General features: G+C 41.2%; 1 protein-coding gene across 2 annotated transcripts in view; it reads right to left on the minus strand.

Annotated features, from left to right (window-relative positions):
• Positions 1-22,274, minus strand: part of FAM20B (FAM20B glycosaminoglycan xylosylkinase) — a 139,165-nt gene extending 116,891 nt beyond the window's left edge. The window contains exons 1-4 of one of the 2 annotated variants that reach the window (XM_069231541.1): positions 21,458-21,582; positions 18,406-18,553; positions 16,513-17,017; positions 11,609-11,695 (exon numbers count right to left, since the gene is read on the minus strand). In XM_069231541.1, the coding sequence (XP_069087642.1) occupies positions 11,609-11,695; positions 16,513-16,889 (464 nt within the window). In that variant the 5' untranslated portion in view covers positions 16,890-17,017; positions 18,406-18,553; positions 21,458-21,582. Of the gene's footprint in view, positions 1-11,608; positions 11,696-16,512; positions 17,018-18,405; positions 18,554-21,457 lie in introns of both variants that reach the window. The other variant, XM_069231542.1, reaches the window with a different exon arrangement.
• Positions 22,275-22,723: the final 449 nt, after the last annotated feature.

The following is a 22,723-nucleotide window of genomic DNA, read 5'->3' on the forward strand; positions in this document are numbered from 1 at the left end:
ATCGTGGTGTGCAGACAATGACAAATAACCATGTGGTTTATGAGTTGGGTGGGCACTCTGCAGACATGTAGCTTGCCTACATGTAGCAACCAGGACCAGTCTGAAGCATTCGTATTACATGAACTTCAACAGCATTTGTCACCTTATGCCTTAAACTAAATTTTCACTGCCTCAAACGGTGTATGGGGCCTAGGTGTTGAAGGCACAGTATTTTAGCACTTTTCGTTTGTAGCTTGTACCACTCAAACAGGTCCAACAGTAAACACTCCACTAAGATTGTACTAGAAATAGGTAAGCATTACATGGAGGAATGTGCAGAGATCAGACTGTCCGATATGTACGTCTCTGATTAAAAACAGGAGACTTGTAACAGAGTTACTATTTGTACAGTGAAGACACCTGGATCATAAAGAACCTACAGGAGGCTTCCATGTAATCATCAAGCTTATAAGGATTCAGAATGGGTAAAAAATTGATTGGAGATTCCTAAATGCAGCAAATAGAGGCTTTATTAGTAGGACTGAAATAACCAGTCCCCTTTCTCTCAGCTAAACGCAAACAATGGCTAATTAACTGACCCCTGCTAAGACTATACAGAAATTGGCTTGGATTGTGGCCTAAAATTTCCCTCTCAATAAATGGCAAACCAAAATGCATTTTCCACAATCTTTGTAAATTATGGGGTCGTTGCCCACCTGTTCCAATTATATGGATTCATTTAGGCCATCGAGATGGTAATGCTCTGCCTAGACGTTTACAATGACATTTACTTGGGTAATCCTGCACAGACACTGCATGCATGTCAAAAGCACAGAACTATGCAGCCGTACGCAACGCATGAAAAGACTGAAGTCTATTTCTCATCAAAAGTTAAAGCAGTGGCACTCTTTAAAAAAACATTCCGTTTTCTGCCCTTCATGATAGTGCATGGATACTTTACTAAACTATTCCCTCTCTAGCCACATTCTAAACACCTCTGTTCACCTGTTCAAAATAGACTATTTTTAACCAGTTAAGTATGAATGCTTTGAGGGGCGATCTCTATAGTTACAAGGCTATAAATCACAGGTATTTAAATTGTCCCTACAATCTAAACACACATTTTCAAGCCGAAAAAAATGAGCGCGGTTCAACACATCTCGCTGTATGTACAAACAGCTGCATTTATTCACTTGATTCCTAAAGAGTTTTTGGATTGTTTTCTAACCTGTCATTGTTTATAAATAAAATTAAAAAACAAGTTTAGTTGTTACTGTAATGCCAGACCAAAAAAAACACTAAAATAATTTGCAGGGATGCTGCATACAACACGAATGGGTACTCAATATATATCCTCTTGTGCTAAGGTAGCTCTGCTCTGTTTAAAGTTTTCCCTCTGCTTTACTGTCTTTTCAATACCAGGGTTCATTATTAAGATTAAGGTACGGATCTTAGTGTTTAAGCTTGCTTAGTTGCCCCAAAATTAAAACTCCCCCATCTAGTAACTGCTTGTAACCTCAGTATATGGGGAAACTAACTTGTCCTCCTTGTGCACACTTCAAGTGCTTCTGCCGAGGCTGTTTAGTGCCCCTTTCCCAATTATCCTTGTATCATCTGTCTATTGTGCCATCTGTTCTGCAGTGCTTCTTTTAAGGTGCTAGCTTCTGTTTATTTGAAACTATGCTCCATAGTATTTCTCTGCGTCTTCAAGCATGTTCATTTCCTGTGCCTTTTGTTTATAGTTATTACATTTGCATTTTTTTAAATTAACTTGTTGATCTATTGTGACAGCTGCACATCAATCTTCTCAGGTAGCAGCCTAGCCTGTTCTTCACATGAAAATATCACTCCCAAATGGCCGAAAAGCACACAGTTGCTCATTGTTGGGTGTGGTCTGCTTCTATAGCGCAAACATTGTTCAAATTCTTCTCCCCTGTTTCGCTACTGAATGTGCATAATTCTTTCAACTAACAGTCTGTGATAATGAGTAGATCCACAAGAGCGGACTCCTAATGACTAAACATAACATGTGGGTCACCACAATAATCACTAACAATAAAGAAAGAGCCCATTGCACTGAATGAAGATTACCTGAGACCCCGCAAAATAGCAGAGTGTTGGAAAGCTGCAACTTAAAATTACCCGTATCATCATTACCACCTTTAAACATATGAAGGTGCTCCCAAATAACCCCACAATACCTGGGCATAGGACGTCTGAACCATTAACATGGTATCTAGGGGGAAAGATCGGACAATTATTTGTACCACAATGAAACTTTAATTTATCACCAGGACATCAGTATGATTTGTATCAAACAGTTTATTCACTTCATTATGGTGTAGTGTTCCTCATGCTGGGGGTCACGTAGCTAATTAATAACGAAGTGAATACATTGTTTGATACAAATCATACTGAAAGTTTAATTGCGGAGCAAATAATTGTGTGCTCTATTCCCACTAGACATCATGTTAATATTTAAGAACATCATTACCAGAGACTACTGGTCTGCTTACATTATTCTGTCTAGCAGGATTACAGTCTGCCTATTATATTCCTGATTCTTAGTTATTTATCTGCGATGGTACAAAAAAGTGCTTTGACTTGACTGCAATACGAAGATCATCTATTTTGTTGACCAGAAAGATTTGCAACTTACCTATCACCTCCCAGTTTACACGAAATACCAATGCTGCACAAGAGGATGTTTGAGATATTCGAATCCTTATCCAATGCCCTCTGTCAAAATCAGCATCACAGTAATTAGTCTACTTTAGTCTCATTTCTTGCACATACTTACAGATTTTATACTCAGTGAGACTTCACATTTCTGTGTTTTACAGCATCAAATGTGCTGCCAAGATTTTCTTCAAAATGAGAGATTAAGACCTATGAAGCTAGTGAATTGACCATCATCAAGGCTTCGGGCAAAAAAGAATGAGCCCATTCCTTTAAAAAAATTATCCTATAATTGGCTTAGACGTAATCTGCACAATGCAGTGGTGCCACCAATCATATGATTAGACTTAAAGACTGAAAGCTTAACTCAATTGAAGCTACTCCATGCAAGTGTATTGCCATCTCTGTGGTTACCCCCAAAATAGACTAGTGGAAATAACTTGTGAGGTTTTCAGTAACATATGAAGACACCTTATACCCTAGATTGCCAAATCGTTAAAACCCCTAGATTGCCAAATCGTTAAAACTATAAAATAGCAATGAAAGAGGCAAAGTCAGGGTGAATAACTGCTTCTGAAGGGTCATATCAAGCCACAAGATAGAAGGCACTCTGCAATCTTTTTTTTAAAAACTTTTTTTTTTTTTTTTTAACTTTTTTTTATTTGAGTATTGCTCATTATACAGCAGGTACAGGAGATGAAGAAAGTTAATCGTATATGAGACACAGCAGTGAATAACATTAGCTGAGGATAGAGTTCCTTACGAAATGGCACTTTTACAGCATGCATCGTTTCATTACACACTACACCAAGAACAACATAACAGGGGTGCTTTCTCCTCCCCATCGCCCCCTCTATCCCTCATGACCCCAGAAATTACACCAGAAACCCCACACCTTCTCCCACTTCTGGGGACACCCCCTGCTCTGGTAAACTACCTGCTCCGCTCTTTGTCACCAGTCTAAGTCCGATTCCCAATCTGCAACTCGTGGGGGAGTTGGCGTGCCCCAGGACCATGCAATATTTGGTTTGGCTACCCCAGCTGCCATTACCGCCCACAGTTTCCAATACTTCGGCCATGGTTCCGTTCCTGATATTAGCAAAAGAAGCCCTTTGGCTTCCAAGGGAATTGCCTGCGTTAGGACACGAGATATCTTTTTGTTTACTGCACGCAAATAATCTTGGCATTCTGTAGTCTTTATACAAACCTAGTTTTGCTAAAAAATAAATTATCTACATTTATATAATGTTTGTCTTTACTACGTGCTGACTCTAAGAGAACATAAGAGGGATATATCTTCTAAATGGGGACAAACAATAGAGTACTACAAGTGTTATGCTGCATTTCAAACACCAACTGGATTTCTATTAAAAAAAAAGTTTAACATTTGCAGGAAATGCAATTGTCACTATCTTGGGGGGAAAGATGAATGCAAGGCTTCATAGTACTCATAAAACTGAATTTGTGGAGTCGACATAATAAGTGTCAATGATCTGAGGCAAAGGGAGTGTTGGAACTTTAGGAGCCGCCAGTGCTCTACATCCCTAGTTCTGGTGCCCCACATATTGTGGCCTCTGAAAATTCTTAAAGTTTTAACATTGTAGAGGGTAACAGAACCAAAAGATTCCTTGCTTCTGTGAACAAGCTTTTGGCACATACAAGGGTAAATTAGGGTGCACTCATCAGAAATCTGAGAAATTATGTATTTTCTTTCAAGGTGTCTCTACAGGTCTTTGCAGTCTTCAGTCTTGATTTGTTTGAAGATGTTGCCAGTGTGGGCAAACTAAACAACTAGAGGGGCAGTGACATGAATTTGATTCTTCCACAGAGGAAATATATCAAGAAAGGCATCCACATGTTTAAATTCTCTTGCCCACTTGTTGTTTGGTATAACATTCAACAGTTTGACATTTGCCTAAGGAAAGGCCAACCTGGGCATAATACAATCACTGACAATAGGTATTATTTCCCGTCATTTTCTTGGTACAGGCTCACTGCCTACAGACTGATTCATGTGTGAAAACAAAGCGAAAAAGAAAAGATCACACTTGATTATGAAAACACTTGTACAAAAATGGGGCAAGTTAAAAATAAATAGTTAATTGTACTGCTAAAAAACAAAAAAGGACATGAGAAAAACTGTGAAAATCACGTTAATACATATCCAAACTAAGTTACATTCTGTAAGGACATTTCATTTGGTTTCTCCCCGTGGTCAGAGTAAGGGTCCATCACACTGTGAGCACTTCAGGGCAAAGTTCCTCAGCCATCACTGAAGCCCTCAACTGCAGTAATTTAAATGTATTTAAAATGACCCAAGATAAACAAATTTGCTCTGGGCTAAAGTAAAAGAGGCGTGTGTACCTGTACTGGGCATAATGGAGCAGAACTAACTCTTTCAAAAGAAAGGTCTTTGTATCGAAAAACAGGCTAAAGTCCTGCACCTGTAATCAGAGCCACTTGAATTATGCGATTGTGCAGCAATTTTCGCATCATTGTAGACTTGCCACATTTGCCGAGAAATCCATCATCTGAAGATTTTAACAAAAAAATGTTTCTAGCTCAAACACTTCAAAGGTTACTAAAAACGCAGTGACAGGTGGAAGGTCCTTTGCAAAAGGTTGACTGGTAACCTTTCTGTAGCTTATTGCTATATTTAGGTGTTAAACTGATACTAAAGAAGTGCAATTAAGTGTAAACTAGTCACACATTTTCTACCACCCAGAGTTCCCACCCATCTACCGATACAAATGGTACCCCACTTGTATGGGTGGACCAGGAGCTCACCAGACAAAAAAAAACGCACTAAAGTGATCAGTGGAGAGATCAGCAAAAGCAGTTGCTGCGGTATATGGGGCAGTGCTCAGCCACCACCCAAGGTAACGTACCAACCATACACAATGTTTTTAACTAATCACCCAGGGGATTTCAGGGTGGTGTGCCTTGAGTAGATTCCACAAGGTTTTCCTATCCACAATACCCTGCAAATCTCAAACTGCCTAGAAATCACACGTTCCTGGTCTTTCTGTGATGAAAACTTCCAGAAACCACAGGAATGTGAGGAAAATTCGTGCTTTTAATCAGATTTGGAGGACTGCAAAGGCTTCTGTGTAAAATTACCTAGTGAGAGCCACTCCCCTGGACTCCCCTGTGTGTTAGTTTTAAAAAATGTGCAGGTTTGCTAGATGTCCCTGTTTGGCAGCTGAGTTAGGGCACAAAATGCACAGCTTCACACATTGCAAAAAAAAAAGAGTCAGTTTTCAGGGCACAAGTGTGATGTGTCTATGTTGAGTTTGGGGTCTTTTCCTGCAGCAGGCACTGGATCTGCCCAAACAGGCAAGGTAGCATTTTTGATCAAGACACTTGGGAGAATGCTGGGTAGAAGGACATTTGTTGCATCCCGCAGATTCCAAACATTTTCTCATAGAAATGTGAGGAAAGACCATGTTTTAGTCTAAGTTTGAGGTTTGCAAAGACTTCTGGGTAAGAAAAGCTGTGTCAGCCAAGTAGGTCACCCCAACCTGAACTCCCCTAGGTGGCTAGTTTGAAATAAAAGTGCAGATGTGCTAGGTCTTCATAGGTGCTGAATAAGCTTAGGCCCAAAACCCACTTCTACTCACAATGCAAAAAAATGGGTTTGTTTTCAGTGAAAAACTGTGATGTGCCCATGCTGCGTTTTGGGTAGTTTTCAGTCATGGACACTAGGCCTACTCACACAAGTTAAGTACCATTTTTTAATTGGAAGACATGTGGGAATATAGGATAGTAAAACATGTTATTACCAATTGGATTTTGCTTCATTTGTGTCTTCCAAATGTGAGCTAGTGTGTAAGAACGAAGACATTTTGAAAAAGGCACCGTGAATAACATGTTAGTATGGGAACCCACAAACTCAGAGATGGTCAAATAACCACTGCTCCTAAACTTCATATCTAGTGTCCATTTCTGAAATACATAAAGTTTCCATATACACATTTTTCCCTCTACAAATTTCACCATATGAACTGGTCTACACCATGTACACAAAGAAAAACCATTGTAAGCTGTAGCTTAGTTGTTGGCTCTGGTTACCTCAAGTTCTTGGACAAAGTACTAACCCAATATATCCGCTGCAACCATAAGAATCTAGCAGACGTAATGGTATACTTCTTTTGTAAATCGTCCATTTCGACAAAAGGTTACAGATGAAAAAGCTGTCACAAATAGCTTTTTTCCCTACTCATTTTCAATATTTCATTATTTCAACAGCTAGTTCATTTGGGGAAACCTTAGGGGATCTACACATATGACCACTTCCTGAATTCAGAATTCTGTGTACTTTTCAGAAATCTATGCTTTCCTGAATCACCAATGGATTTTATACTGGTTTCCATCACAAACTGGAAGTAGGTTGAAAGCACTAAAAAGAGAAAAAAAAATTGAAAAATGGGTGATTTCTTTGAAAAAAATCCAAAACTATTGTTGAAAAAAAAAAAATGCTTTTCGATTAATCTCTGCATGTTCCTGAAAGCTTGGAAGATGGTGACTTTAGCACTGTAAACCATTCAATGATGCAATTTTCACGAAAAAAGACACTTTTGTTGCAGAGCACATTTGTCCTATTTCTCAAGATAAATCTAAAGATTTAGCTATATTTTGGCAATTCTTTGGTCCCCTCCAGGGGAACCTACAAACCCTGGGTACCTTTGGAATCCCCATGATGTTGAAAAAAAAAAAAAAAAAAAAGGATAAAAAAAAACACAGCGTGCATACCTTATGTGGAAAAACGTTATGAAGGCTCAGCAGATAACCCCTAAAGTGAGTGTGTCAGGTAATGGCTGACACATGCACACCATCCCCGTTGCGTCTTTTGGCCACTGACAGACACCAGGGAGGACTTAAAGTAGCACTGAGGGATTCCTTAAAAAAAAAAAAATTAAAAGGCAGGAGGAGATGCAGAATCGCTTCCGCATCTCTCTCCTCCCCCACTCAATCTGTGATGACAGTGCGTCGCATGGCATGCTAATGTCACAATTTCCCCACCAGAACAGAGAAATGAGCAGTAAGCTCGCACGCCACTCTGGGAGGGGGCAAGGCCCAAAAAGGCCACCCCAAGTTTCAGGTCTCCCCTTTCAAACTAGGCCTTCCTGGAATGGTTTCCTGGCTGTGGATCGCAGCCATGGCCATATGACCCCTGGCTGAATTCTGAATTTTGTCTACTTTTCAGAAGTCTATAGTTTTTCTAGATCACCCATGGGTTTCACACAAACTGGAAGTAGGTTGAGAGCACAAAAATAGGAGAAATGGCCTACCTCTTAGAAAAACGCCACAAAACTGTGTTACAAAATTAGGTTTTTTGATTCAGCTCTATATGTCTCCGAAAGCTGGGAAGATGGTGACTTTAGTACAGCAAACCGTTCTGGATGGCACTTTTAGGAAAACTGCTCTGTGGCGCAAGGGTGCCGGTGTTGCACGCAGGATTGTTTTTGTGCAGGAAGGGGCACTTTCTTGCCTCAAAACAATCCTGAGACGCTTTTTCCTCCATTTGTGCTGCAGAATGCAGCATGCCCAGAAAGAGAAAAAAAACAAGGAGAAATAAACATGCTTCTCCTTGTTATGCATCTCGAAGGAAGTTGTATTTTTTTGGCACATTAAAAGGTTTGCAAGTTCTTGTAAACCTGAGAATGCGTCAAAATCCCAGGATATTGTGTGGGAACACTTATGCAAAACCCATGGTCATGCCCCCCTGGTGCAAAGTAAATGAACACAGCGATTTGCCTTCATTACATTACTCAAGATTTATGAATCCATGCAGGACTATGCAAGGTGGTCTTGCGTGGCTCATAAATCTCACTTAGGGTTTGCTCGCGCAAAGCAAACCAGGCCATAAAAATGCCCTCAAAGTCAATACAAATTCAAATTTAATGGATAGTAATGTATTCAAAAAGAGCAGTGGAAAGGACCTTGCAATAACACACCCAAATTCTCCAGGCTAACTAAGCATCGAACTATGAAAAAAGTTAATGAAATTCAATAACAGATTATCAAACCTGAAAAACAACGAACAAAACTCTTCACAATGAAGTTCAGTTCTTCCTAATGTTCAGAGGTTTTCCAATGAAACTCAGACTGTACTTGCTGCACAAGCCAACTGTCCCTTGACAAACAAGAGCAAGACGCCATTCCACACACATTTCAAATAGCCAAAACAAAAAAGTAATAAGGCATTTGAGCTAACATCTGTCACTGCCGGGATGTCCCACACTTCTGCAAGACACACCTGGGCTTTTCACAGAGCAAAACGCCCAAAGCATGGAGTTCTCAGGCTCCCTTTCATTTTCTTTCCTTCTGCACATTACTTTTGAACAGACAGCATCAACCAGAGTTGCTAATAATGCCTGTGTTTGTGATGCATGCCCTGCTATTAATGCTGAACAATGCCATCTCAAGCTATCCCAACGCATTCACTCCCCTAATCATTCTGCTACTGACAAATGTCTACATATCACCATGACTCAACTGAGCTACTGTCACCCCTACCCTCAAAAGAAGAATGGTCTAGATGATGAATGTTGAAAACACTGGTAAGGACACATATCTGTCAACTCACACAGGAAGAAACCTTTCTATCCTGCAGCCAGACTTCAACAGTATAGTCTGTAGTGGTTGTTTGCACAATTCTCTATGCCACATTGTGCACCGTGGGTGTGGATGTGGACATTGATATGTGTCTGAGAATCAATATTCACCAGGTCTTGGTACGGTCTTCAATTCCTTTGGACAACTCCACAGAAACCTGCATGCATTTTCCAGTCTAAAGGGGGCGTAATCAAACTGAATTCCCAAAACAAACATCACTATGAGGGTGCCTCTACTGAGCAACACGCTTACTCTGACTGAAAGAACCAAGATGAACACTAGTTGCTGCAATTCAAGAAATCATGTATGCATCCCTCCTGTGATGGGAAATTTAGTGGATGCAACCAATACTTTGGAAAGCTATTCATCCTTAGTGGATTTAGGCTTTTATCCACCTAAATGGCATCTCAGTTGTAGCTAGTGGTGGCCAAAACATACACATCAAAATGAGATAAGAGCCTACTTTTTTCTGCCTATCTGCCATTTTCTCCAAAGGCTGTCCAGCTCTTTTGGCGACTCAAAAAGATCAGGAAGATAAAGTCTGACAACTAAACCAAGACCAATTTTGACTGGTTGAAGAATGACCAATCAGGTTAGCTAACATCGTGCATTTTCAGACACTTCGATCATTGTAAGCCAGTCAAAATGTAGTAAGGCAGCAGGCACTTTTCTGAACCCCTTTGCAGTTCGAGAAGCCAAGGACTGTCCTATACATTAAGGCAAAGCATGAGGGACAACAGAAATTTCACAGGTCAGTGTCGGATAGGGTTTTGGCTCACTAATTTCCTTTTCAACAGGACATGTTGACTAGCACTATAAGTTGACCATGCCAAATAACAAATTTAAAACAAACCTGTCCAAGTCTGTCTTCTTCAGGTAGGTCTGAATAAACTCTAGGACTCTTGTCTTCAGAATCAGACTTTGCAAAGGCCATCTCATTCGCATTAATAATAATCACACACCTACTGCAGGCATCTATCACTGCCAGCACTACTACCCCTAGCAGAGACAAACATTTCTTAGCTTTCAGGTCACAGTTTATATTATACTCCTGACCTCTTTAGTGCAGATGCACCTACTGACTTGTCCTGCTGCACTTGCCACAGTGGGAGAAAATAACGAGCTATGGATAAACTTCCCACCCTCATTACAGGCGTCGACCTCATCTTTATTATTCAACCAGTACAGCATGTGGACTTATCAAAAATGTACTACACTACTGTGCACAGAAGTAGACTGGCTATATATGAATGGTAAAGGGTTGCGAGGGTAAAGGAATGTTTGAAAAGTATTTAACTATTATAGTACCAAATTCGCTCGTATATCAAGGTTACAAACCAAAATGTTTTTTTTTTCAATAATGGATGCCAATAACATTCTGCATGATTAAATAGTTTCTCTGCACAAAGGGAGTTTAACACAGTTACACGTGGTTTAAATTGTACTTTACTGGGTTAAATCATTTTCTCTAAATAACATGATAAATATTTTTAGATAATGTGTGGATATTCCTCTTTGCTACTCATTAAATACTTAGTATACTTAAAACATATTAACAGATAAATGTAACAAAAGAAACATAAGAAACAGATGTAGAATCCAGATAGTGTTATTTTAGGTTATCCCCTTTAGCTGATAGTTGATACCACTAACTTCCCTCTACCCAACTCTTGCTACTTGAAAGCAAAGCATTAACCACGCAAGACAGCATCTGCTGCATACTACTAGGAACTACTCCCATAATTTGGTGAATGTACTATGTCCATAAGTACCTGCCAAAAAAGATGTTTCATGCAAGCCAGACTGTGCCTTATGGACTTGGCCCATAGGGCTGGCCCTCATGTAATTATAAGTAAAACCAATAGTTGAATATTGAGGCCTACCTGCGATTGCCATTTAAGCTAGCTTTTATGCAGCCTTTGATTCCTTGAATTCAGAATCAACCGGCACACAAAGTAGGATCAGAGATCTCAGTAAAACTAAAAGGTTGAGAGGCCAAACACCCAGCAGTACATAGTCGCCTACATATAGCTTATTGCTGGGAGAGTAACTTTGCAAAAAAATAAAGCATAAACACTGTCCTCCTTGGCTTTCTCAAAAAAGGCCAGAAAGTCAAGTGGCAAACTACAGCTCAATGATGCTTCTCGACCCCATGTACTGTGCACGGCTATGAAAGAGATCATATTATTTAGGAGACTGTTCTTTTGAGCCGCAGACCAATGTACACCTCCACTATTGCACCAATGGTCTGGTCAGCCAAGAGCCCCTGGCCTAAAAGCAAGACACACTGGGGGGGCAGCACACACACAAATAAAATCAAACAATCAACTACCTGTCCAGGTGAAATGCGGCCACTTCTGCATTATGTCGGTCATACCCAGCATACGGTTCCCCCTCAACCACATAGTCTCGGCTGTATCTGAAAAGTGAACAGATATGGGTCACATACATGGTTCCTTTACACCAGCCACAATGTAGGTTACGCCCCTGTGTACATTCTGAACACCCAACAAAAGAATTATTCACAACAAAGTCAACAGCCAGGCACTTGTAGTAAATGGTATTACACGGCCCACAAAGTATAACATTAGATATAATCTTTCATTTGTATACAAGATACTGCTCTGTACTGGCAGTACTTCAGTATTTCCAAACTTTAAAACGTTAGTGTGGAGAACCCTCAACAACTCATTAAGGACACGTCTGAAATGCTCAGAGTGGATCTCCCATAAATGCCTTAACTATAGAGTCTTCCATCAAAACATCCCATGTGCACTTTCAGTTGTTTTGGGTGGAGCTTGAACTCAACAGACTTTGGGGGTTATTCTAACTTTGGAGGAGTGGTAATCCGTCCCAAAAGTGACGGTAAAGTGACGGATATACCACCAGCCGTATTACGAGTTCCATAGGATATAATGGACTCGTAATACGGCTGGTGGTAAATCCGTCACTTTTCCGTCACTTTTGGGACGGATTAACACCTCCTCCAAAGTTAGAATAACCCCCTTTATTTCTATGGAGAAGGGACCATGGTGGCACAAAAGCACACCTTCATTGCAACATACACGAGCAGAGAAAGAACCCCCCCCCCACACCACATCCCAAGGCAGGGGCAGGGGCAGGCGCTGTGCTACTGAATGGGTGCCCCCTGCAGCGGAGTGTAAGTACAGCAGTTATCATAGACCCAGGGTGAACACCGATTTCTGTTCTGCAGAGATGCTCAGCAAAACATGAAATCAGCAGTTACTACTGCCAGTTAGAGTGTCCCTCATTGCAGCACTGCAAAGGCACACTGTTGGTGCTCCAGCCAGAAAACAACCCCGCAGTGAAGAGCATCACTCAAGACAAAGGCTGCCTCGGGAAGAGAGACACAGAAGGTAGATGAAAAAAACTGACCCAAACCAGTTCTGAAAGTGCAGGTATTAAATCCATGTCTCCCCATCTGCCATCCCTGAATAAGAGTGGGAGTTGCTGACCCACTTGTTCCAGCTTCATGTTCCCTTTAAAGAAGGAGGGAGTACTACAGAGAGTACCCAGTGACCAGAACTAAAGCACAACCTAAGCTGGTGTTTTCCTGATAGTCAACTTGCCAGAAGTGAGGGGGGACACCACCTGGAATCAGAAAGAATTGTCTGTTGTGTCTGGGACACCTAGGGAGTGCTGCCTGAATGAGAGGGAAGAAGCGAGCAGATTGTGCGGGAACAGCTGACTGTTGGTGTGGACAGAAGGGGTTCACCCTGGTGCTTTGATCTGTCCACCAGAGACTTGTAAACCATGTGATTGGCATGCTCTAGTCTAGAAGCCAGTCATTCAGGGATACTGAAGCACTTCCAAAGTGTGTCAGAGTGCTTCTGTCCCCTGTTGTCACAGTTGTGGAATGTGCCAAGTTTACCCCATCGGTCTGCCTGACTGAAACAGTTAACGATGTTACCCCATAACACCTGCTGAGCTGGTGACTGAGATTGGCAAAACCCCACCTCCACCGGCTAGGTGCCTGAGCAGTCAGTGCCACCCCAGAAAAAGCCTACAACCGGTGGTGTCCATCCCGGAGTGATAGATAGACTATACCGCTCCAAAGTATTAAGCCACTGTCTGGAGACATTCTGTGCTGAAGCACAGCCTAGCTGCCCTGGAGCCAGAGATCTATAGAACCGATGGTTGGCCACTGTGTCCCAAAGCAGTTCAAAGCTGTAAAGTCACCACTGGGGAAGGGAAGTGCTGCACCTGCACTAGTGACTACACCACCAGGCCCTAGACTATCAGAGATTAGAGGAGGGAGAGTACATAGTGGGGGCCCACCCTGAAGCATACCGGACTCAACGTCTCTGCATCAGTTATCTCGGGCATTTTTGTAATTTGTGCAGTATTGTGCCTTCCTGTATAATACAGTATTTTTCTAAAAGGGAAGCCCTGGGCTGGGCAATCACACTAATGCCTTTAAGAAACAATAAAAAAACTGGCTGCTTTAAAACGTTCAATGCTCCATAACTTTCTGGACAGTTTCCTAGCGCTGGGAACCCGATTCAGGCCAGCCATGCACTTTACAAATCCCAAACAAACTTATTGTTTGCTGGGTATGTTGTTGGCCTGTGAGCCTGTTGCCCCCCGCCCCTACCCACACTAACTTCCCTGAGAAACCTGTGACTTCTCGTCATCACTGTCAATGAGTGCCAAGTGCTGAAAGTGTTGTACTTGCCAAGTTTTGCAGAGCTGTAAACCGATGGACCCAGGGACAGTAAAGACAAAGGATCTCAGCCCCCATGGCTGTGGCTCACTACACCATACCTGCCAGGTGGACCCTCGAACAGGGTCTTACATTGTACCCAGCGGCTGAATCCAGTTTTAGCGAGCACTAAAATATGCCTTTTAGGTAACATTCTCTTTACAAATTACTCACTGATTCATTTATTCCTACAGGAGGCTGCATGCTTACCCCCTGCAGGAAAATAAGAACTATGACAGCACCTTGGGGAAGGACCTACCTTGCGCTATGCACACAAACCTGGCAGTTCTGAGAAAAAGAAAGGCACCCCAGTTGCGAAGGTTCTTTAACTTAATCTACTGCAGCAGACTAAGCACTGCATATTTCACAAGCTACATTGGTGGCACTACTGTCTGGACCAAGGCAGCATGGTTTGAGATTTACTTGTTATTTAGACTCTCATGTTAGAATATAAACATTTTGATGAGGCACCCCTAGGAGAACTTTCACTAGAGTCTGATCACAAGGGTTTGCTTGTGGACCTGCTCTGCACTAACTGATAAGTGACTACCTGCAGCACAATGCAATCATTCTCAAAATCTTGTACAGGAGACCCTCTAAAAACATAATGTGAGCCCTGCAGCTTTCACAGCTCCCACAAATTAACCAGTTATTTATTGATTTTCAAAGGAGCCTTGCACCACTGTGAAAATTGTCTCTTCCAAAGTATAGGTTACATTGGCTATACCTTGTTCCAACTTCTTCCAGGCTGAAGGGATGGCAAAGAATACATCTAGCATAGTGAAAGATGTGGGGCGCCGAGTACATGTGGACCCTTCTGGGTTTCAGGGATCCCACACCTTACTCCATTGTTGTGCTTTAAGCAGCCATGCTGCTTTTCAGTCAAAGGTTCTTGTTGGCATTTGCAATTCTCCTAGGAACGGACAACACCATTCCTATACTTTTTTACTGGTTTGATAGCATTCAATAGGATCCTCTTTCCAAGAAAATGCTTTTGAATGTACTTCATCTGCGGTCTTCCATTTTTGGGTTCAATGTAATGCAAGTAAGTCACCTCAAAAGAAACACTTGTGGTTAACCTCCAATATATCAGTGGCTTTCTCCCTCTTGGAAACAAAAAGGGTGGTACTGAATCAGCAAGCCTCGTGGTCTTGAGTGGCTCAAAATGCCCCGCGGATCAGAAACTTAACAGAATAAATCTCTTGCACGTCTTGTACGTGGACGTGAAATGTCTTGGACATATTCCTGGGAAAAAAGTTTATCAGGCACCAGATAGTGGGACACACATGGTTCCCTAGTCCTAAGGTGGTTACCGAGAGAAAATGGTTTCAGTCAATGGGTCCCCTCTGGAAGCATCCTAAGACAAGAAGCTAAAATGACAGATGTTGGCTTACTTTGTGTAACTCTACAACCCCTCTGGGAACCCATCTTGGCAAATGCATGCATCTTTGTACTGTGTATGAAGAACAAAGGCACCAAAATGAAAAGAAACATACCATAATGTGTTGAACAATGGTACAAGGACACTCTGAAAAGTACAAGGGTAGTCACATACTTTGAGAATACTAAAGGTAGCAAGATACTTTCTACACGTTCAAATATTTACATACAAGTGTCAGAATAATTTGTATGTAGAAATCAAACGCTTATCGAAATACTTTGTGATGAGAAAACTATTAGAATCTTTCACATGCTGAATAACGAAATAAGAATGACCTTTCTTAAACTTCCTAAATCTCCTCTAGTCCAGCCCCTCCTTTATATGGCTATTCCAGCTCTCATAACCCTGACAGATCACTGATGCATAATTGTGGTGGGTGCATTGTCAAAATAAAAAGGAAAATATTAAAGAACGCTCTGAAGAGGTGCATTTTCCACTGCACAAGCAAACATAGCATGTGAGAAGTGAAAGAAACAGCACACTTAAAATACTTTACACTAAAGCAAATTTCATCACTCATACTGGCATTTTAGTGCAATCCAATGTACAGGTGATTTTGGAATACTAGATAGCCTTACAGCAGACGTGCCCACTTTCAAATAACTTTGGTTCTATGCCCATGCATTCCCTGTCTGGCAACAAGCGACAATCTCAAGAATGTTACATGAGGATGTTTATACAACATAAACAGGACAGAACTGAAGATATCTTTCGGCATCCGTATGATTATCTGGATGTGTGCCTTTGTAGCTCAGACTAACTGTTTGGTATGGACACAGTGCTGGCTTTTGGATCCTAGCACTGGATTTTATACACAGCCTTTTGCATAGATGTCCCTTTAAACCAAGTCTTAAGATTTGTCACTGGTATATAAATAAATAAAACAAATAAAAAAAGAAAGCGTAAATTATGTTGCCATTTATTTTGAAGCTGCTATTTGGTTATTAGATCTGAAGAACAAGTTATTCAATGGCAAGATCAGCCTTTAGCAGCACACCCCACACCACTGAGGTTTGGGAGGCCATATATATATTTTTTTTAACAAAACAATTTAGTTGCAGTTGGTATTTACCTCTTGGGCTTGAAGACCACTTTTTGGCCACCATCTAGTGTCAGCAGAGCCTTAAGCTGCGTGCCCTTGTAGCCCACATCAGCTTTCACAATCTTTTTGGTAGCCATGGCATGCAGAACAGCACCCATCTCTGGTGTGTCCTCTGGGTACACTTCCCTCGGCACCACCCACTGTGCAGCAATCTCCCACGGAGACTGAAGCGTGTGATCGAGGCGTGGATCTAGTGACACCTTCAGACTCTCAATCATGCGATGGAATGAGCGCAGGTCTTCTCGGTTGGCAGCCGATGTGTCCCAGTTATCTAGGAGAAAAATCTTGGCAAGTATGAGGACGACCAGGAGAATGGCCAGCATGACAACCCTCTGTTTCAGCTTCATGGCGGCCCCAGAGCCTTCTACTCCACTTGCTTTCACAGTTTCTGAGAGACATAAGCCTGTTGTTCTAATCCACAGGGCAGGCAGAAGAAGGCAGGCATGTTATCATTGTGGCTTGATAAAGCGTAGTCCTAAAGGAGGAAAATGTAGAGAAGTGAACTGAGGACACAAGAAATACTAGAGCAGTTTTGTAATTCATAATTCAGGAGAGCAATTCCACAGTAAAAGACTAAGTAGTGGAGACAAAATTTCAACAGTGGCGATTCTCTAAAACACTAATAACAAGACACTCTCCCTGTCAGAGGGAAGTAAAAACACAAGTTGAATTTTGTGTAGGACATGCATCCTTTAATTATATATGACAATGTATATCTGTTCCTATAAAACTGTAGACTCCTGCTGTTTGCACCCTGAATACTCTTTTGCAAATTGATATCTACGCTACATTCTACTTTTTTCAAACATCTCTTTTTTAAGCTCGCTGACCATAGGATACAGAAGGGTTCCAGAACATATATGGGGGTATAATACATTGTGTCCTCAATCTCTCTACAAGTGACCTGTTTGGAATGGTGGGCGTGAATGACAAAAGGTCATTAGGTTTCGGAATGTTGTTGCATGTGTGCTGCGATAAGACGAGAAGCTAGTTATAGTTGGAGGGAGACTTACCCCCTGACAAACCATAGGATGCTGCACCTAAGGGCCCAACATATAGATAAGATACTATTCAACCCAAGTGGCCAAGGACACAACAAAGGAAAGTCGAAAGTCTTCCCCATCAATAAAAATATTAAACATTAGCAGTCAAATTATTGAAGAAAAAACTGTGCATGACGGGGCGCAGGTTACAGTTACATTATGGCACGATTAATAGCTACAGTTTTGTGCAAGTAAATTCAGAACCTAACTCTAACGTGGTCAGAGCTGGCAACCAACGCCAAACCCCTTGCCTACTACAGTATTCTTTGTGATTCCATGTAACAAAATATCTGTGTACTGGCTTTATTACTGTGTATTAACAATCCACCCTTACAAGTCTTTTGACTTTAACAAATGCTTTTCACATTACATAAGTCAGGCCTACTGTATTTGTTATATTTTCAAATAAAAAATCAAACCCATGGCATCTGACAAATTGCATTATTGGCTTGTCACCATAACAAATTCAGGCCTACTGAATTGAGCATAAGCTTTCCATCAAGTCATGAAGGGTAATAAAAAAACATAAGTCCAGTGGAAGTATAAGTTCTGTCCAATAAAATACTATGGTTAAGGGAATCAACATGTAAGAGGAGTGCTTTTTAAGGTTTGTTTGTGCTAATCAGATAAGGACAGACAATAGATGCCCTGTCAAGCCAGAAATAACAAAGACCACTTACAAAAAAAAAAAAAGTTAAAAACAAACTGTTAAAAAAAAAAAACATATAATTAAAAAAGATTGGGACCACAGCCCTGGTACTGCAGTGGACTACTTTTCAGGTGGATGCACACATGTGCACAAGCAAACACAGTTACCTACACGTTGTCTTCTTTCATTTCAAGCAGCAACGTGCAGGCGGGGAGACAGCTTATCTGATCCTAGCTCGGCCCATAAAGACTGAAGTTAAGGGGCCATCAGGCCTCCTTTTGATGGACATCCTGGCTGGAAGCTATTGGGAGTCTCACACCTAAATGCAATGGAAGGGAAACAAAGGCACACAGCTTATCACTACACAAGTACTTAATAGAGGCATGCTCTTGACTTTGTTCAGTCCCAGTATATAAGAGATGTGTATACACTGCAAGAATGTCAGATGTGTTGGTCTATCCCAGTATTTGCAAAGGAAACAATTTATAAAGCTATTTTGTTTTATAGCTCTATAGCGTTACTCATCCCAATGCAGGGTGTCAGAGCGTGTTACATCACAAGTACACATTGACAATAAATTGTGTGTGTAAATCACTGGGTGGGAGAAATTATATAAGATAGTGAGGGTTACAAGGTGTAGGAGCTCCATGTCCTTCATAACTCACTGTGCTACATTAGAAGGATTACAGTTCAAGAGTTATATTACCATTATCATTATTCCCTGAGATTTAGTTGGCTCACAAAGATCTCTGCAGCAGCTGCCTTAGCCTCATACATTTTAAAATGCAGACTTTGCAACCAATTAAGCAGAACACATTCACAGCCATGTTTCTCCTTGTTTGCCATTTTCGTTGTGGCAGGGTTTTAAAAAATAAATGTATATGGTAAGGCCCAGATTTTGCGTCGGGTTGTGTTACTTTTTTGGCACAACCCCAACGCAAAATGTAATTTGTTAAATACTGTAATACGCTCAAATGTACTGATGAAATACCTGCTAAACATGTTTGAGGTCTTACCATCTTGTGTCACTTCTTGTAATGGTACTTCCTGTGAAGTCATGGGTTGTGATGCCACTTCCTGATGTTCACATGCGATGCCACGCAAGGTGATGACACGCACCACTATGTCACTTGCATGCTGCCTAACCTGGTTAGTCCCCCTACTTCTTTTTTTTAGGGCTTGTGCTCTGGTTAGCAGTATTTGTCCAGTGGAGCCATTTGCTTTGTCGGGGATATTTTGGAATCATCTTTTTGGACCTCTGGCCTGACATTAATGTTTCCCAAACTATTTTTTTTGTTTTATAACGTTTGATCTTGTACTGCAACTACCTAGAATCAGCAGACTGAAGCACATATTTATGGGCAAGTCCCTTTGAACCATGATACTCCTAACAATTAACTGAGCACAGAATTAAGCTGTGAATTGTTCAACAATTCATTACAGGCATAACAGTTATACCAACTTGAAGTCACAACACTTTATATTGTATATTAACTTCAATTCACGCTTTTCCAAATATTTAAGTAGGTATTACATATTCAACTGTTATCTGAAGCCTGAGGGAATATGCAAACATCGCCGTCTTTGCACCTTGCAAGAACATACAGAAATAAGGAATGCAGCTATATATGGACTTCTGACATACAACAAGTTCCTATCACTCCTCAGCTGACTCTTCTAATATCAGATTTCTTTGGCTAACGGGAAGGCTCACCACCATACAGATGCAGCCCTTTGTCTTCATCTGCATCAAAACAGCAAGGATAACTCTTAGATGTGCAAGACTGGATATGAAACCTAATGAACAAATGTCAAGCGATACTATAGAAGAACCAATATTACAAGGAAGGGCAGGGTACAACACTTACACAACAACTGGTCACCAATATGACATATATGAAACAATATATCGTCCATTTACACTGAACTTTATAATTTTAATACTTGGCTCCCAAGACTGCCGAAATACATTTTTCAAAAACTGAAATATTCATTGTCACCCCCAAAGTCGTTACACTGGTTTTTAGTGACAGAAAGCATTTGGTACACATCGGCGTGTTCGAGCCTATAAATCGTCAACCATCTCATCTTACTTTTATCCAAATCTAAAAAAAGAGTTGTTAATCATCTAACATACAGTATTTCAGAATAAAATTGCGTGAGACCTCTAAAGCCAGTTTAAAAATTATATATTTCTGCATTACGGTTACACACCTTGACATAATTGATTTTCTGAAATAAAAAAAAAAAGATCAACAAAAGACTGACCTAGGAAAGTAACAGTCGAATGAGGCATCAATCTAAAATATACGTGATATGCGCAAGGTCAAAGGCCTCGATCTCAGCGAGATTACAAACTTGTAGCAAAAGCCTAATTTACCTCCGGTCCTTACATTACAGCCAGAGGAATATATATCAGATAAGCTGATGTACCCGTTGCAAAGATGCGGGGCACTCTGCGGGCTACAGTTTCAATTGGGCGGGTAGTCTACACCTTAAATTCTTCGTAGCTGGATAAAGGATGCGCCACTAATAAGACAGCACTTGTTATGTGTGCAAGGACGAGTCCGCTTGTTTTGTGCACTTGACCAGCTGCAATACATTATTTTACAAAGCGTGTTTGTGGCTGCATGTATACAGTCGATGTTAAAAAATCTCAAAAATACCAACACATTAGACGGGGGAGTCCTGTTTTGGGTTTTTTTTTTTAAGCAAAACTATTATTTTAGCTGCATCACACCTAAAATTGCATCTACTTTTAGTAGCTCGAAGGAGAAAATAAAAGCCTATTTTGTTTTCAAAATCTCCCTATTATCCGTCACCAAATGTTTGAATTTGAGAATCCATAACACAAGGAAAGAGATGGACTCAGAAGAAAAGAAAAGCAATGCTTCGTGAACGTGTTCTCGCTGTTTAAAAAAAAAAGAAAAAGAAAAACAGAGACAGTGCAACAACGTAGCGCCTCATCAAAATGCAGCAATAATTACACCGGTAATAGCACTGAGCGCTACAACGACATTAACGTACTACGGTGAAAACAAAAGGCTTATTCATAAAACTACCACGTAGACCTTGGCAACGACAACGTGGCAGATCCTGTTTATGCTGCGATACAACTACGCTACTGTAAATACGTAGGAACTAATAAATAACGCACCCCCCCACGAACTTAACTTGCATATTTCCCACGCTGCACGTCCCATCATCTCTGTAAAATACCGACCTGTCAGCCACTTTTACACAGAACCCGTCTGTGTAGGATGTCTAGCGACCGTTGTTCATTTGGGAGCTTACACACTGATGACATTTGCCCGTAATTTCAGGTACTTCCGGGTCACTCGATAGCCAATTCCATTGCTGGAGACATAGAGGTAGTGGAAATGACTCGTAAAATGTGAAGTGGTATACCACTGGAGCACTCCAGGCACCTCAGCCATTCCCAGTGAACTGGACAGAATTCCAAATAGTTGATTGGTTGAGGAGTCCGCACGTGCCTCGGCTGAATATAAACACTAGTCCGATCAGAGGTCCGCGGTCTATCACAGGCGCTGACCCTATGAACCAAGTTTACCCGTGAAATAGTGTCACAGGTCAATCAGTAAACAAAATGACGAGTTAAAAATTCCCAAAGAAGAGACGACGAAAAGCAGCAGGGAATAGAGGCACTTAGATGGTAGTAGCGGTGATGCCTTGATAGTTCAAAGCACGATTATCCCCGAGTGGTCTGAGAGTTGCGGTGGACCGGGTTTCGGTGTCACGGCGATTGGAAGAAGGACTGGTTCTTAACAAGTGAGCTGCACAGCACTGGCAGGCTCTGGTGACAACTGTCTGCAGTGTTGCTCAACTTCCTGGCGCTCAGGCAGAGTTGGTGACGAGTACGGGGAGGGCAGTGGCCCGTTAGGAAATTGTATGATAGCTCTCAGGCAAATGTTCTTTCTATTCTTTACGGTGCACCGGTCAATTTGTGCACTGTGGCAGCATTCAGAGTTTGTAGTGGGATTGAAAAAGTGTGTATGGGTGGGGGAGGAGGTGTTGTTTCCTCTAAAGGAGGCGGGGCCTATGTAATTAAAGGTGCAGCGTAAAATATTTTGTTGTAATTTCCAAAGTGTGCCTCTCCATCGATATTTTGGTTCATCTCTGAGCTTTTTTTTAATTGTATCCAGATATATAACAAAACATTTGAAAAAACAGCCAGGACTGCTGGCTTTATCAATGGTGTTAACTCTTTAAGAATAACGTGTAACAATTATTTTGTTGTAAATAATTAATGTCGTAAAGGTTCCAAGTTTGAAGGTGTAAGACTGTCAATTAAACATGATTGTGGTCTGAGAAGGGGGTAGTTTTCTCCAGTGTGTATCAATTGTTTCTGTTTTGTTAACTCCGTTAGATATGTCGCCCTTTTTCTCTCCGTATCGCCTATTCAGCATATTATTTACACCTCATTCTTGTTCGCCTTCAGTATCCCTCTTTCACTTTCTCCGGAATACAC

The sequence above is a fragment of the Pleurodeles waltl genome, chromosome 4_2, assembly GCF_031143425.1.
Source record: "Pleurodeles waltl isolate 20211129_DDA chromosome 4_2, aPleWal1.hap1.20221129, whole genome shotgun sequence".
Lineage (NCBI taxonomy): Eukaryota > Metazoa > Chordata > Amphibia > Caudata > Salamandridae > Pleurodeles > Pleurodeles waltl.